Source organism: Ictidomys tridecemlineatus, chromosome 12 (genome assembly GCF_052094955.1).
Source record: "Ictidomys tridecemlineatus isolate mIctTri1 chromosome 12, mIctTri1.hap1, whole genome shotgun sequence".
NCBI lineage: Eukaryota > Metazoa > Chordata > Mammalia > Rodentia > Sciuridae > Ictidomys > Ictidomys tridecemlineatus.
In genome coordinates this window covers 100,795,655-100,810,029 of record NC_135488.1, presented here as the reverse complement: position 1 = coordinate 100,810,029, position 14,375 = coordinate 100,795,655, and the positions used below count along the sequence as shown (strand labels likewise).

The following is a 14,375-nucleotide window of genomic DNA, read 5'->3' as shown; positions in this document are numbered from 1 at the left end:
GAGGAGCTTCAAATGCAGTCAAAATTACTCTGGGAAATCTCTGAAACTGCCAAATCCTAAGTCTTTAGAAGCTCCCAGGACAATAATTTGTGTTTTTCTTGGCTTCAGAGCCCTGCCTGGCCTCTGTTTCTCTGGGCAATGAAGGACAAGGCTTATTTTTAAAAGGAAGAATGACTAGAATAAATAAGAGGGTTTCATCATGATTTTTATTCAAAAGAATTATATTAAATATAAATGTACCTAGGCGGTTTCATGCGATAAATATGCTTAGGGTTGAGAGGGAGTGTGAGGGGAGCAAGTCCAGAGGATGCCAAGCTGGGCCCCTTCTCTACAGCACGCTTCTCACACCTGACTGTGCCTGCAGGCCTTCTGGGTGTCTTGGTCCAAGGCAGATTCTGATTCAGGGGTCTGGGGTAGGGTGCAGGAGTTGGAGTGATAATAAGCAGATGCCCATGTAGCCCCAGGGCTTTGGTCCAGGGACTGGGGAGCAGTGAATGAACGGACTCTGCAGTGGGAGCAGCACCGTGGACAGGGTGAGTAGGGAGTGGCCACCAGATTCTCACTGGGGGAATGAAGTGGGAGTTAAGGCTGGAGTGGTGGGTTTCATTTAGAAGTTGGATAAGTGGTAGAGAAGGGGTCACATTCAGCTGCTTACAGGGGACTGGGTTGCCTGTGGGGAAGTGGGCTATGTGTATTCTTACTTCACAGAGATACTTTGTATATTACGCATGGGAGGAACTTCTTCACCCTAGAAAAATGAACTATCACAATTCTCAGAATACAAGATCCTTTTGGTCTATGTTGTTTCTCCATTTCTGATAAAGACTTAGTTACAAGAAATGGTTCCCTCTTAACAGTGACAAACAGCAGACACTTGGCCTCTCTGGGGATGGGGATGGGGGATAGGGAAGCAGTCCACCTGATGACCAGAGGTGGGCGCCCCTACTCAGCTCCAGCTTGGTTGTGGTGCCAGAACACAGGCCCACAGTTGCCAAAAACCAGAAATCCCACATTGTTTGTGTGAAGCTTCCAACTTTAAAATATTGGACACTAACTCAAAATTGTTTCCAACACTGTGAGTACTAAAGAGTTCAAGCGTATGAGGTTGAAAAGGCCAACAGTGTCCTGTTTACAACTGTTGGCTAAAAGCGTTTGAAACTGGGGTGTGGATGGCCAGGCCTACTTTTAGATGGATTCTGACCACAGCAGTGTCAGGGATGGATTGTGGGAGGGAGGAGCTGGAAGATAGAAGGCCTCTAAGGAGGCTCCTGGTAGCTTTGGCTAGAGAGAAGTCCCAGGGTGGGAACATCTAGGCATCTGGAGGAGGGAGGGTTGAGGCATGAGCAGATATGTACTGGAGGGAGAGTAGACTGGCTGGGGCAACCCAACAGGTTTCCAAATCAAGTGACTGGGGACCAGGGTGACATTCACCACAATAATAAATACAGGAACAGAAACATGCTTTAAGAGAAGGTTCTGGACAAGTAGAATTTAGGTGCCTCTGGGTTAGCCAATAGGTCAGAGGTAAAGCTTAATTAGCTTTCTAAAACACAGAATCTGGTGAGGTTACTATCACTTAATATCCCTCTGATGGCTTCCCTTTGACTAAATAGAAAATCCAGACTCCTCATCCTGGTAAACAAAGCCCTTCCAGATCTGTGTCTGCCAACCTCAATGTTTCACACCCCAACACAGAAACCTGCTCCCCAGGCCTGCTGAACAACTCTGAGTTCCAGGAATAAGCCGTGTCTTTGTTCTTGTTAGTCCTTAGGCCTGCGATGCCTTTCTACCACATCCCTTTGTGTGTCTGGAAAATTCCTACTCCCATCAGGTTCCAACATCTCTACTCTGAACCTTTAACTGACCCTGCCAAGCAGAAGTGAGCACACCCTTGTTTGTGCCATTCTTGAATTTTTATATGCTTCTTTTACTGCCCCATCTCTCCCTGCTGAAGGAATTTGCCCGTCTAAACTCCTGGAAGGCAGAGACCACATCTTAACTTTGTACCACATCCTAGCACAGATCTGGTGTATAGAAGACACTAGTTAAATGTTTAAAGAATAAGTGCCCCTTTTCTAGGAGGGTGAACTGCAAAGCTGGTCTGAAGGCAGTGGTTTTCTCATTTCCCCAGGGGGCATCCAGCGCCTCCTCTGTCTGCTGCTGAAGGACAGCATGAGGCCCCAGGTCTGACCTCACCTCTGTTCTTTCTTTGCAGCTGGGGTATGGCCGTCAATGTGTACTCCACATCTGTGACCAGTGAAAATCTGAGTCGCCATGATATGCTTGCATGGGTCAATGACTCTCTGCACCTCAACTATACCAAGATAGAACAGCTCTGTTCAGGTAGGAGGTGGGGATGGGGAGCAGCCCTGCTGCAGGGAGAGGAAGCCAGGGTGTGAAGGCAGAAGAGTACAGCAAATAAAGTTTCTTGTCATTAGTATGAAGAAGAGCTGGAGAGCCAAAGTAGTCACATTGCTTGAAGCTGAAGCCAGGAAACAAGCAGAAAAAGTGAAGAGGCAGAGAGGCGCCCATGGGGGGTCAAAAAACAGGCCACAGGTTAACAGCACAGGGTCAGTGTAGCTGCTGTGGGTCCAGCTCTTAGCTCCTATACTGCTGGTGCAGCTCTAGGAACATCATTACATCTCTCAAGGTTTCATTTTTCTCATCTGTACAGTGGCAGTCCCATCAACTATCTACCTAGGGTCACTGTTAGGATTGAGCCACATTTACACAGTGTTGAGAATGGTGGTGGCATACAGTATGCAGCAATAGTTACAAATAGGCATATTCTTAGAAAGCTGGGGGGAAATTGGCTGTGTCTAACTGGTAAGTAGTATGATTGGCCTCACCCCATGACAAGGAGAGAGATGAGGGTCCAGGTCAGGGGAGTAGACCAGCACAGGGCCTGTGGGGGTGAGAGAGCAGCTCAAGGGGAGCAGCTGGAACCTGCCTCAGTCAGCCGTGCCTCTCCACAGGGGCAGCCTACTGCCAGTTCATGGACATGCTCTTCCCTGGCTGTGTGCACTTGAGGAAGGTCAAGTTCCAGGCCAAACTAGAACATGAATACATCCACAACTTCAAGGTGCTGCAAGCAGCTTTCAAGAAGATGGGTGTTGACAAAGTAGGTGCCTGCCACTCTGGGGCCCTGAGGAGCTATGTACCCAGGGAAGAAGATGGCCCACCAGCTGGAGTGATGGGCTGCTTGGGTTACTCCAGTGTGTGTGTGTGTGTGTGTGTTCACTCCCTCCTCCACCCAACTCTCCAAAGGAAATGCTTCCCCAGCCCAAAGCACAGTGGGACCCACCACCACTTGCCATCCCTTTCTCCTCCACGGACCCCACACCCCTAAATACTCAGGCACTGTACACCACTCCTGTTGTGTGTCTCTGGAGGGCTGCAGAAATCTCCTTGCTCACTTTCCCACCTTAATAGTCCCAGGGCTGTGGGTCTTGAGCTTTCAGCTCACGTGCAGGCAGCAGAACCAAGAGACATCCGTACACAGTCCTTCCTGAGCCGATGGGAGAAGGATGGCTTCTGGATCACTGGCCAGCCTGCCAGCCTGCCTGTCTGTTCTGGTGCCATGGGAGGGGGGCAGGTGGAGAAGGTGGGCAATGCTGCAGCCCAGGGCTGGCTTTCCTGAGAGCAGCGGTCCTCTCACAGAGGAAGGCGGCCCTGCGCAGCAGGTGGCTAAAGTGCTCTGCTTATGTGGTCTATTTCAGATCATTCCTGTAGAAAAATTAGTGAAAGGAAAATTCCAAGATAATTTTGAGTTTATTCAGTGGTTTAAGAAATTCTTTGACGCAAACTATGATGGAAAGGATTACAACCCTCTGCTGGCGCGGCAGGGCCAGGACGTAGCACCACCTCCTAACCCAGGTGATCAGATCTTCAACAAATCCAAGAAACTCATTGGCACAGCAGGTAACGTGCCCGAGCTGGGGGAGGGAGTTTGGGGGGCCAGGCCGGCAGGACTCAACAGCCAGGAGTGCCCCCAGGGCCGCCGGCCTGGCCTTACCAGCCTGGAGGAGACTGTTATCACGGAGTTCAGATGGCGCCGCCTGCTGCCTGCTTGTTGGGAATCTCAGGAAGGGGTGAGAGGGCTCCAAAACCCACTCTGAAAGCCACCTGCACCAGCACAGTGGCACCTGAGGCCCAGGGGACTTTGTTTCCTATCCTAGCATGAGCTAACTTGTTTGCCTTCAAGATCACAGGCAGCAAAGTGGCATGATTTCTCTGTCCAAGTTCATTAGGCCAAGGTCTTATACCAGCACCATAGTCCCTTCCTGTCCCTGCCCTTTGTATACCCAGGGGCAGGAGTTTGCCAAGCTGGATCCTATCTCCCCCCATTCCAAGGCCCTTAGCGCGAAGTCCTCAAGAGATGAATCTCTAGAATGAGCCTTTGTCTGGGTGCTAAAGGGGCAGGGGAAGAAGCAATAGGGCCTTTGGGGGGACAGCAAGGTTGGGAAGGAAGAGAGAGGAGCAGCCCTAGCCTACATCTGACCCGTCATAGCAGAGCCGCCTCCTCTGTTTGCGCTGCTGTCCCGCCTGGGCCTGTCCCCACTCACCTGCTTGCTTTGCATTAGAAGCAGCCGCTCTATCTAGGGAGGTGAAGTGGCTAGAAAGCAAGTGGCCATAGCATGCAGGCTATGCTCGGAGGAGCTGGGGTCCCTGCCCAGCTGTGTGGCTAGAGGGTCCAGCCCAGCAGAGGGCAACAGAGCCCATCCTAAGACAGGGACCCAGGAGGTGTGGGACAGGTTTCACAGGGAGGGTGGCTTTGGGCTAGTTGCTTGTGTTAGGGGAAACCCTGAGCCAACTGCTTTCTCTTGGGTTCCTGCTGTCAGTTTAAGAGGGCCCTGAACTCTCCCAGCTCCACTTCCCTGATTCACAGCCCCAGCACCTCAGTCCTCCCTCAGGCCAGCTCTCTTTGTGCCCTGACTTCTCACACCTTCCTTTAGTTCCCTGTGGTCCCTGCTCTCCCAGGCTTGTCAAAGGGCTGCCTAGCTGCTGTAGTGTCATGTGTGGCCGAGGCTCGAAGCCTAGATGTAGATGCCCTTCCTGAGTGGGGTGTGTCTGCCTGTCGCATGGGTCTGCCCCCGCAGTCCTCACACCTCGCTGTCTTGTGCCATGTGAACTATGGGCTCCTGTGGCCACATCTGACTCTTTTCCTCTGGGCAGTTCCACAGAGGACATCCCCCACAGGCCCCAAGAACATGCAGACCTCTGGCCGACTGAGCAATGTGGCCCCACCCTGCATCCTCCGGAAGAATCCCCCATCAGCCCGAAATGGTGGCCATGAGACTGATGCCCAAATTCTTGAACTCAACCAACAGGTAAGTGGTATGGGAAAGGGTAGCTGAGATAGCCCTGGTACAAAGGCCAAGACACACACTGGGCATCAGAAGGTCAAGAGGGGGTGGGCAGGGCAGGGACTCTAGCTTGAGCACCACCTTCCACCTGAGCAGCTCCTGGACTTGAAGTTGACAGTGGACGGGCTGGAAAAGGAGCGAGACTTCTACTTCAGCAAACTGCGTGACATCGAGCTCATCTGCCAGGAACACGAGAGTGAAAACAGCCCTGTCATTTCAGGCATCATTGGCATTCTGTATGCCACTGAGGTGAGTGCTCCTTTGCCTACTACTGGCCCAGGCCTGTGGGCCACCCTGAGACCAGAAGCATGGTAGAACCAGAAGGGACGTTGGAGAACATTTACTAATAAGGAGAGAGATGAAGTCACTAGCCCAGAGTTGCATACAGCCAGTAGCAGGAAAAGCAGGACTATAATTCGGGGCTTCTGGGTGCTCAGCCCCATCTCCTACGCCACCATATCAGACCTGACACCTCAGCCTGACCTGCCTGGATCACTAGCCCTCTTCCTTGCCCTCTCCAGGAAGGATTTGCACCCCCTGAGGATGATGAGATTGAAGAACACCAACAAGAAGACCAGGACGAGTACTGAGGGCGGCTCCAGCCCTGGCTGACTGCACGGCTCCGTGCCTCCCCCCATGCCCACCCCCACATTATAATTCTTTCCCTCCAGCCAGTCAGCCGGCCGGGTGCTTTGTGTCAGTGCCGCAGCATTGGGGAGCCCGGCGAGGGGGGTTGGGGGATGGGGCAGGTGAGCAGGCAGAGGCCTTGTCCTGGTCCCCAGTGGCACTGGCCCAGGGAGCAGGACCCCTGCCCACTCCCCACCCCTATTTATTTCCGTTGTCTCTATGCTGTGTTGGCCAACACTTCCCAGGGTGCTGCCGCCACCCACCCAGCCAGCCACCTGCTCCCCCAACAGCCAGCAGCTGTATATTTGACAAAGTCATTGGTATATTTTTACTTACTGGATTGTCCTTGCACTTTACCTGTTTTTTCCAGGGCTGACAGCGGGGCTGGGGGCAGCATGCCTGGCTTGGCTCCCCTTTCCCTTGGCCCAGTCCGGGGCAGGACTCACTGATTCTTATTTATTTTGTCTTTTGACTTCCCAATAGTTGAGGGGGAAGGCTGATGTGAGGAGAAGGAGGGGACTGAGGAGGCAGTGCTGTGGCCCCAGGGGTCAGGGAGAGGGAGGGGAGCATGCGAGGGACAGCAGTGACTTCCTGGCACTGGGCTCACTCACCCAAGACCTCTGTCCCAGCACCAAAGCCCAGTACTGCCCCAAAGCCCTCAGCTACTCCCTCCTGCAGCCTAGTTCACACCACACAGACTCTGCCTGGCCCTCACTGTACGTCTGCCTCCCACCCGCCAGCCTCCCCTCCCCTGCCCCTCGGGCACCAGCCTGCATATGTGTTCACTTTTATTTAAATAAACTTGTGTGGTAAAAAGTCTGTCCCATGTCTCCTTCAACTCAGCCACAGCCTGGGTCTCAGGGCTTGTCACCTTCCAGCTACCCCTCCTCTCTAGAAGTGACGATTATGCGGCATAGCTTCACTGCCATCAGAAGCCACCACTGGCAGCCTGGTGTGGTGGAGCACACCTGAAATTCCAGCAACTGGGGAGGCTGAGGCAGGAGGATTGCAAGTTCAAAGCCATCCTCAGCAACAGCAAAGCACTACGCAATTCAGTGAGACCCTGTCTCTAAATAAAATACAAAATAGGGTTGGGGATGTGGCTCATTGGTTGAGTGCCCCTGAGTTCAATCCCTGGTACCCTCCCCCCACCAAAAAAAAAAAAAAAAGAAGAAGAAGAAGAAAAAGAAACCACCACTGGCACTGGGCTGTGACCTAGGCCCAACTCTCAATACTGGTGACAGACTTCTAAGGGAAGACATGGGGGCCCCAAGACCTTTTCCCTGAGGAGGAACAAAGTCTGGAGCCATGGCTGATGATGGCAGCCCCATCAAGTGGTGGGGAGCTGGTAAAGAGGTGCTTTGTTCCAGTCTCCTTTGGGCAAAATTGGATTGCATATGGGCCCCCTGCACCTGTCAAAGCTCACACACCTCACAACAGTGATGCAGCTGAGGACAGGGACTCATGTGACAGAGCTAGAAGGGTATAGAGAATAAGCAGTTTTAGTCTGAGCACTAAAACCCAGGAAGACAGCAATGTCCCAGTGGTTCCTTTACAGAAACAAGCAGTAATGGGAAGAGGGAGTCAGGACACTGCCACAGCATCCACATGGCCCCAGGGTGTGCCCAGCCCAGGGCCATCACAGCCAAGGGCCTGGAAACCAACAGGGACCAACGGTGCTGATGTCAATGTGAGCACCTTGGAGCTACCCAAACCAGCTCTGAGGTCTGAGGCCCACAGGTGACACAACTTGAAAGAGGTAGTAGAAACAGACTACAATTCAGAACTCTTGACTCATGGCACAGTGCTCATCCTCAGAGCCACAGAGGTGGGCCAGAAGCTCCTCCAGTTTCAGGTCAGCCCTGGCAGTTATGTCCTTGACATCGTTAGTATGCCCATGACCAAAATGTAGTTGGGCAGTCTCTTTAGTGCTCTGTCCCAAGCCCCTCCTCCCAGACCACTGTCTTTCCTCTAATGATCCAGTAGAGCCGTAAATAAGCCATTCCCATCTGTTCATTCCTCATTCCTTTACCTTCTGACTCCCATTCCCACATACATAGATAATTCTGGATTTGTTCTTTTTCTTCTCCAACAAGTTCCTTGCTTGCTTTTATTTGTCTTGATGATGCTTAATCCCCTTCCCTAATATTAAAAGGCTTTCCCTCCATTATTCTAGTAGATGCTATAAAAAGGTAGGGTCATTCTTCACTATCCAATGTTCATCTTCAGGCCAAGATCACCCTGATCATAAAGTGAATGTATGTGGTAGACAGCAAGATGCCCACATCATAATCCCCAGGGCCTGCGGATATTCAAGATTACATGGCAAAGGCGATTAAGATTACAGATGGATTTGAGACTATGAACAACTGAACAACCTTAGCATAGAGATTCCTGGATTACCCAGGGGGCCCAATATAATCAAAAGTGTCATAAGGGTAGAAAAGGAAGGTAGAAAAGGTCAGAATGATATCATGTGAAAGTCACTCAACCAACTCTTGCTGGCATTGAAGATCGAAGGGGCCATGAGTGAAGGCAGCCTGGAACATCTGGGAAAGCAGAACTGCCTTCTACCCTGGCGCCTCCAAGGACACACCCCTACAGTCGTCTTGTTGCTGAAAGCTCCTTTCTAATCCCCAATGCCAATCCAATTACGAGGACACAGTTTTGAGAAAAAGGAAAAAAGAAAGTTTATTGCTTTTCTACAAAGGAGAAACACAGGGGACTTCTATCCCAGAGGCTGTGATTCTGCCCATCAATAGGAACAGGGGGCTTTTAAAGAGGTGGCTGAAAGGTTACGTTCCATGTGTTCTCTGTCTGGAATTGTAATTCACTTGTTAATTTGGGGGACAGTCATTTCTAAGATCTTCTAGTACCTTCCTCAAAGTCTGGATTACTTCATTCCCATGGTAGATGTGCACTCAAGGAGAGATAAATCTGCTTAGGATGGGGAAAAAAGGCAATCCTGTCTCCCCTAAGATTAGAGAGGAGCAGGGAGAGAGGAAGAGAAAGAAACATGTCCATTTTAAAAATAAATTGCAAACCAGGTGTGGTGGTGCATGCCTATAAACCCAGGGGCTCAGGAGGCTGAGGCAAGAGGATTGAGAGTTCAAAGCCAGCCTCAGAATGGCAAGGAGCTAAGCAACTCAGTGAGACCCTGTCTCTAAATAAAACACAAAAAAAGGACTGGGATATGGCTCAGCAGTCGAGTACCCCTGAGTTTAATCCCCAGTTCAAAAAAAAAAAAAAAAAAACCAAGTTGCAGTGTCAGAGCAGCAAGGGCTATATTTAAAACATAAAGAGGACCACTGTTACAACTTCTACTTTAGTCAAAGGAAATTTGACCCAGACTTCTGTCCTCCAGAATCCTAAAATGATAAATTTGTGTTGTTTTAAGCACTAGCTTTGTGACAGTTACAGAAGTAAGGAGAAACTAATGCAATGGGCATGTTACTGAAAGCCTGATCCTTGTTCCCAATGCCAATTCATGCCAACTTAATAATGAGGATATGATTTTGAGTAAAAGGAAAAGGAAGGTTTATTGCTTTGCTAGCAAAGAAGAAACACGGGGAGACTCCAGTCCCAGTGGCTGTGGTTCTGCCAGCAGGGAAAACAGAGAGCTTTTAAAGAAGCTCTTCCAAGAATTAAAACCAAGAATCAACAAATGGGATGTATTCAAACTAAAAAATTTTTTCTCAGCAAAAGAAATAATATGTGAGGTGAATAGGAAGCCTACATCCTGGGAACAATTTTTTACCCCTTACACATCAGATAGAGCTCTAATCTCTAGGGTATATAAAGAGCTGAACAAGATCAGCACCAAAAAAAAATAATAATAATAATCCAATCAATAAATGGGCCAAGGACCTGAACAGACACCTCTCAGAAGAGGATATACAATCAATCAACAAATATACAAAAAAAAAATGCTCATCATTTCTAGCAATCAGAGAAATGCAAATTAAAACTACTCTAAGATACCATCTCACTCCAGTAAGAGTGGCAGCCATTATGAAGACAAACAACAACAAGTGCTGACGAGGATATGGGGAAAAAGGTACACTCATACACTGCTGATGGGACTGCAAATTGATGTGGTCAATTTGGAAAGCAGTATGGAGATTCCTTGGAAAACTGGGAATGGAACTACCATTTGACCTAGCTATTCCTCTTCTTGTACTATACCCAAAGGAGCTAAAAACAGCATATTACAGGGACACAACCATATCAATGTTTATAGCAGCGAATTCACAATAGCTAAACTGTGGAGCCAACCTAGATGTCCTTCAGTGGATGAATGGATAAAAAAAAATGTGGCATTTATACACAATGGAATATTACTCAGCAATAAAAAAGAATAAGATCATGGCATTTGCAGGGAAATGGATGGCATTAGAGAAGATATGCTAAGTGAAGTTAGCAAATCCCAAAAGAAAAAAAAATGCCGAATGTCTTCTCTGATATAAGGGGGGGTGACTCAAAATGGGGTTGGGAGGGAGAGCAAGGGAGGAAGATTGCCTCTAGATAGGGAATAGGGGTGGGAGGGAAAGGGAGGGAAAAGGGGAATAGCATGGATGGTGAAAGGAGACCCTCATCATTATACAAAATACATGTATGAAGATGTGAATTTGGTGTCAACATACCTTATATATAATCAGAGATATGATAAACTATTGTATAAAGGTATATTAACAATTGTAATGCAAATAAATAAATAAATAAATAAATAAAGTTCCAGATCTTTAAAAAGAAAGAAAGAAACTCTTCCAAGGCTACATCCAGGTGTGCCCTGGCAAGGGGTCCTAGGTGCACCGTGACAGTGTGTTGAAATTCACTTGTTAATTTGGGAAATAGTCACTCCTAGTTCTTCTGGAGAACAGATAACTCAAGGTAATCTTGTTCCCCATCCCCAGGTTATGGAGGGAGAGAGAGAAAGGAAGAAAAGAAAACATGTTCCTTTTAAAATAAGTAGCAGGGGCTATATTCAATAGGTAAAATGGACCACTGTGACAGGCAAACGATGCTCAGTGACCTCATTCTTCTTGTCCCTACACTGAACACCACTTAACCTCTTTAGCATAACATCTTCTGGACATTGAAACCTCATGCGGGACCTATCTACAAGCTCTCCTCTGTAGTAATGTCTGAGGCTGCCCTTCAAACATCTAGAGCTCAGGAATGTAAAGCCACTGCTTCCCCAGGTCCTCCCACTACCCCACAACAAGGTGTCTTTCCTCTGGACACTTAAGATAGTAAATGTAATTTTCTGTTCATACATTAGTCTCCCATACAGGCTTCAAGTTCCTCATGAGCACAGGAGGTGTATCGCACAGCTCCACACCTAGCACAGGGCCTGACCCAGAAGGAAATGTTGCAGGATAAGTAAAGGCATGGATTCTATTCCCTAAGTGCCATGTTCCAACAGATAATCTGCCAGACATTTTGATGAGTGATAGAAAAAAAAATCCCTCCCCTACCCTTAGGTTTCTGCCATGGAGCAGCCCCTCCTTTGCATCTAAAGAAAACCAGTTCTGCTTCTCTTCCCCAAATAGGGCCTCTTCTGTTGAAACTGGAGTTTTGAGATGAGACTAGATTTCCCGCTTCACCAATTTCCTCTGCAGGTGCTGGGGATATAGCTCAGTTGGTAGAGTGCTTGTCTTGCATGCACAAGGCCCTGTGTTCAATCTCCAGCAAGACATACACACAAAAAATATTCCTCTGGGTTCCTGTCTCACAAATTTTCATGAATAAACTCCAATGCAGGCACAGGGGCACTTGCCTATAATTCCAACAGTTCAGGAGGCTGAGACAGGAGAATCAAGAGTTCAAAGCAAACACCAGCAAGAGCGAGGTGCTAAGCAAGTCAGTGAGACCCTGTCTCTAAATAAAATAAAAAACAGGGCTGAGGATGTGGCTCAGTGGTCAGGTGCCCCTGAGTTTAGTCTGCAGTACCCCCCACACACAAAAAAAGAATAAAATCCACATGCAATCACCAAAGGGAAGAGTAAATGGAGCAAGATTTATTTAAGCCAGAAGAGCTAGGACTCCCACGATGCAGAAGAGGGCCTGATAGCAGAAAAATCCATTTTAATGTGCCAGCTTAGGAGTTTATACATAGTTCTGGGCAGAGCATGGAGCAACGTGTATGTTAAACACCATGCATTATAAAGTATTAAGGCTATAGTCCTCCTTTCCATCCAAGTTCACCCCCACCTTCCTTCATATAACTTCCATCTGGGTTCACCCCACCTTGAGTTTTCCACATCTGGGACAAAGGAGTTGGCTGGAAGTGTTCCCACAGAGAGCCTCAAGGTCTTCTACATTGGAAATAGGCCATGCCAGTGCTCACAAATATGTCTATGGTTAGCCTCCAGGTGTGGTTCCTGTGTCTGAATAAGATTGACCATTGATATTCTTTCTCACTGAAGGAATTGAACAAAGAGGGGGCATCATTATTGTTGTCTTTTAAGTAGAGGTAAACCACTGATCTGAAAAACGAATTGATTAATAATGATCAGCCCAATTGTGTTCCTTGACAAAAGCATTTCAAGTCAGAGCCCCTTGAGGCAAAACCAGGGGAGGAGGTTCAAGAGCTGGGCATTTCCCACCTGCTTTTCCCCTCCACACAGCCACATTTGCTTTCCAAAACAGTAGAGCATGCCACCTTCCCACTGGATTCCCAGGACCTGAAGGATAAAGTCCAGATTCAGCAGGGAAAGCCCTTGGCATAATGGCTTCAAGTCTCTTTCCAACCTCATCACTTCCAAAGTCCCATTAAGCATCGTCACACTGAATTTTCTTCTAGCTTCCTACCCTCTATGCCTTTGCTTAAATTAACTGACTTAATGGCAAATTGATACAACCACTATGGAAAGCAGTATGAACGGAATGGAACCACCATTTGACCCAGTTATCCCACTCCTTGGTTTATACAGAGAACTTAAAATCAGCACACTATAGCCACATCAATGTTTATAGTAGCTCAATTCACAATAACTAGAACTATGGAACCAACCTAGATGCCCTTCAATAGATGAATGGATAAAGAAAATGTGTTACATATACACAATGGAATATTACTCAGCTTTAAAGAAGAATGAAATTATGACATTTGCAGGTAAATGGATGGAGCTGGAGAATACCATGCTAAGCGAAATAAGCCAAACCCAAAAAAAACAAAGGCCAAATGTTTTCTCTGATAAGCAGATGCTTATCAGGTGTGTGGGGGTGAGTGGGGAAGAGTGAAGGAATTTTGGATTGTGTAGAGGGGAGTGACAGTGAGGGGAGGGGGTGCAGGGATGAGAAGGATGGTGGAATGAGACAGACATCACCCTATATACATGTATGATTACACTACCAGTGTGACTCTACACCATGTACAGCCAGAGGAAGGAGAAATTGTACTCCATTTGTGTAGAATTGCCAAAATACATTCTACTGTCATGTATAACTAGTTAGAACAAATTAAAAAATAAATAAAGTGACTTAGCTTGGCACGGTGGTGCACACCTGGGTGCTTATAGTCCTAGTTACACAGAAGGCTGAGGCAGGAGAATCACTTCAGGCTAGGAGTTTAAGGTCAGCTTTGAACAAAGTGAGATCCTGTCTCAAACCAATTAACAAAGGACTCACACAATTGGAGTGTTCTCTCCACCTACCCTGATCCCCAACCCTGAAAATTCTCCCATTCCTCAGGACCCATCTCAAGTGCCCGTCTCCTTCCTAAGGAGTCCCTCAGTTGTGTATCCTGTTGAAAGGTATAGTCTATCATAGAATATATACTCCACCTCAGCATGGCAGGTATGCATCTCATCTTCAAACACAGGTGTACACAAAATGAGCACATTTTTATTCTCCTGGTCCTCCCTTTCCTGCCACATCTGTAACCTGGAATGGGCTCTGGTGATGGAAGCTAGAGCCTGCTCGTTCTCATTTCCTAGAAGGGGAACCCTGGCACTAGCTAACCCAGTTTCCCAGAGCCCAGCAAAGGTGGGATTTCCACGAGAGTTTTCCAGCCCCCCCCTCCCCCTGGGGCCCCCTCCCCCTGGGGCCCCCTCCCCACACTCGGCCCCTCCCTCCAGCCCACGCTCTCCTTTGTTCTTCCGCAGACTTTGCCCATTTAACCCAAAGTTAGTCGCTAGCACAGGAATGCTAGAATGAAAAAAAAAAAAGCATTTAATTTTCAAACTCTCCCCAGGTGAGAAATATTTCCATACCATCCTTCGAGTGCCACTAGAAAAATCAAGAAAAATGAAGAGTCCGTTTCCAGCTCAGCCAGCGCAGGTGGCCCTCCACGCCCCAGGTGTCCCGGGTGACCAGCGTCCGGCTTCGGGCCGGGGTGCGGCGCGGCGCCGGTGGGGACTACGAGTCCCAGGCTGCCTC

The 14,375-nt window shown here is 48.4% G+C and overlaps 1 protein-coding gene and 1 long non-coding RNA gene across 3 annotated transcripts in view; one reads left to right on the top strand and one right to left on the bottom strand.

Moving 5' to 3' along the window:
• Positions 1-6,812, top strand: part of Mapre3 (microtubule associated protein RP/EB family member 3) — a 53,290-nt gene extending 46,478 nt beyond the window's left edge. Inside the window, exons 2-7 of one of the 2 annotated variants that reach the window (XM_078029512.1) lie at positions 2,216-2,343; positions 2,976-3,121; positions 3,720-3,921; positions 5,176-5,330; positions 5,463-5,615; positions 5,888-6,812. In XM_078029512.1, the coding sequence (XP_077885638.1) occupies positions 2,223-2,343; positions 2,976-3,121; positions 3,720-3,921; positions 5,176-5,330; positions 5,463-5,615; positions 5,888-5,956 (846 nt within the window). In that variant the 5' untranslated portion in view covers positions 2,216-2,222 and the 3' untranslated portion in view covers positions 5,957-6,812. Of the gene's footprint in view, positions 1-2,215; positions 2,344-2,975; positions 3,122-3,719; positions 3,922-5,175; positions 5,331-5,462; positions 5,616-5,887 lie in introns of those variants that run through there. The other variant, XM_013357416.3, reaches the window with a different exon arrangement.
• Positions 6,813-11,991: 5,179 nt separating this feature from the next.
• LOC120885072 (uncharacterized) lies at positions 11,992-14,344 on the bottom strand. The gene is made up of 2 exons (XR_013429161.1): positions 14,210-14,344; positions 11,992-12,679 (listed from the first exon to the last, which is right to left on the bottom strand). It is a non-coding gene; the product is annotated as an uncharacterized LOC120885072 (long non-coding RNA).
• Between the last annotated feature and the right edge of the window lie 31 nt (positions 14,345-14,375).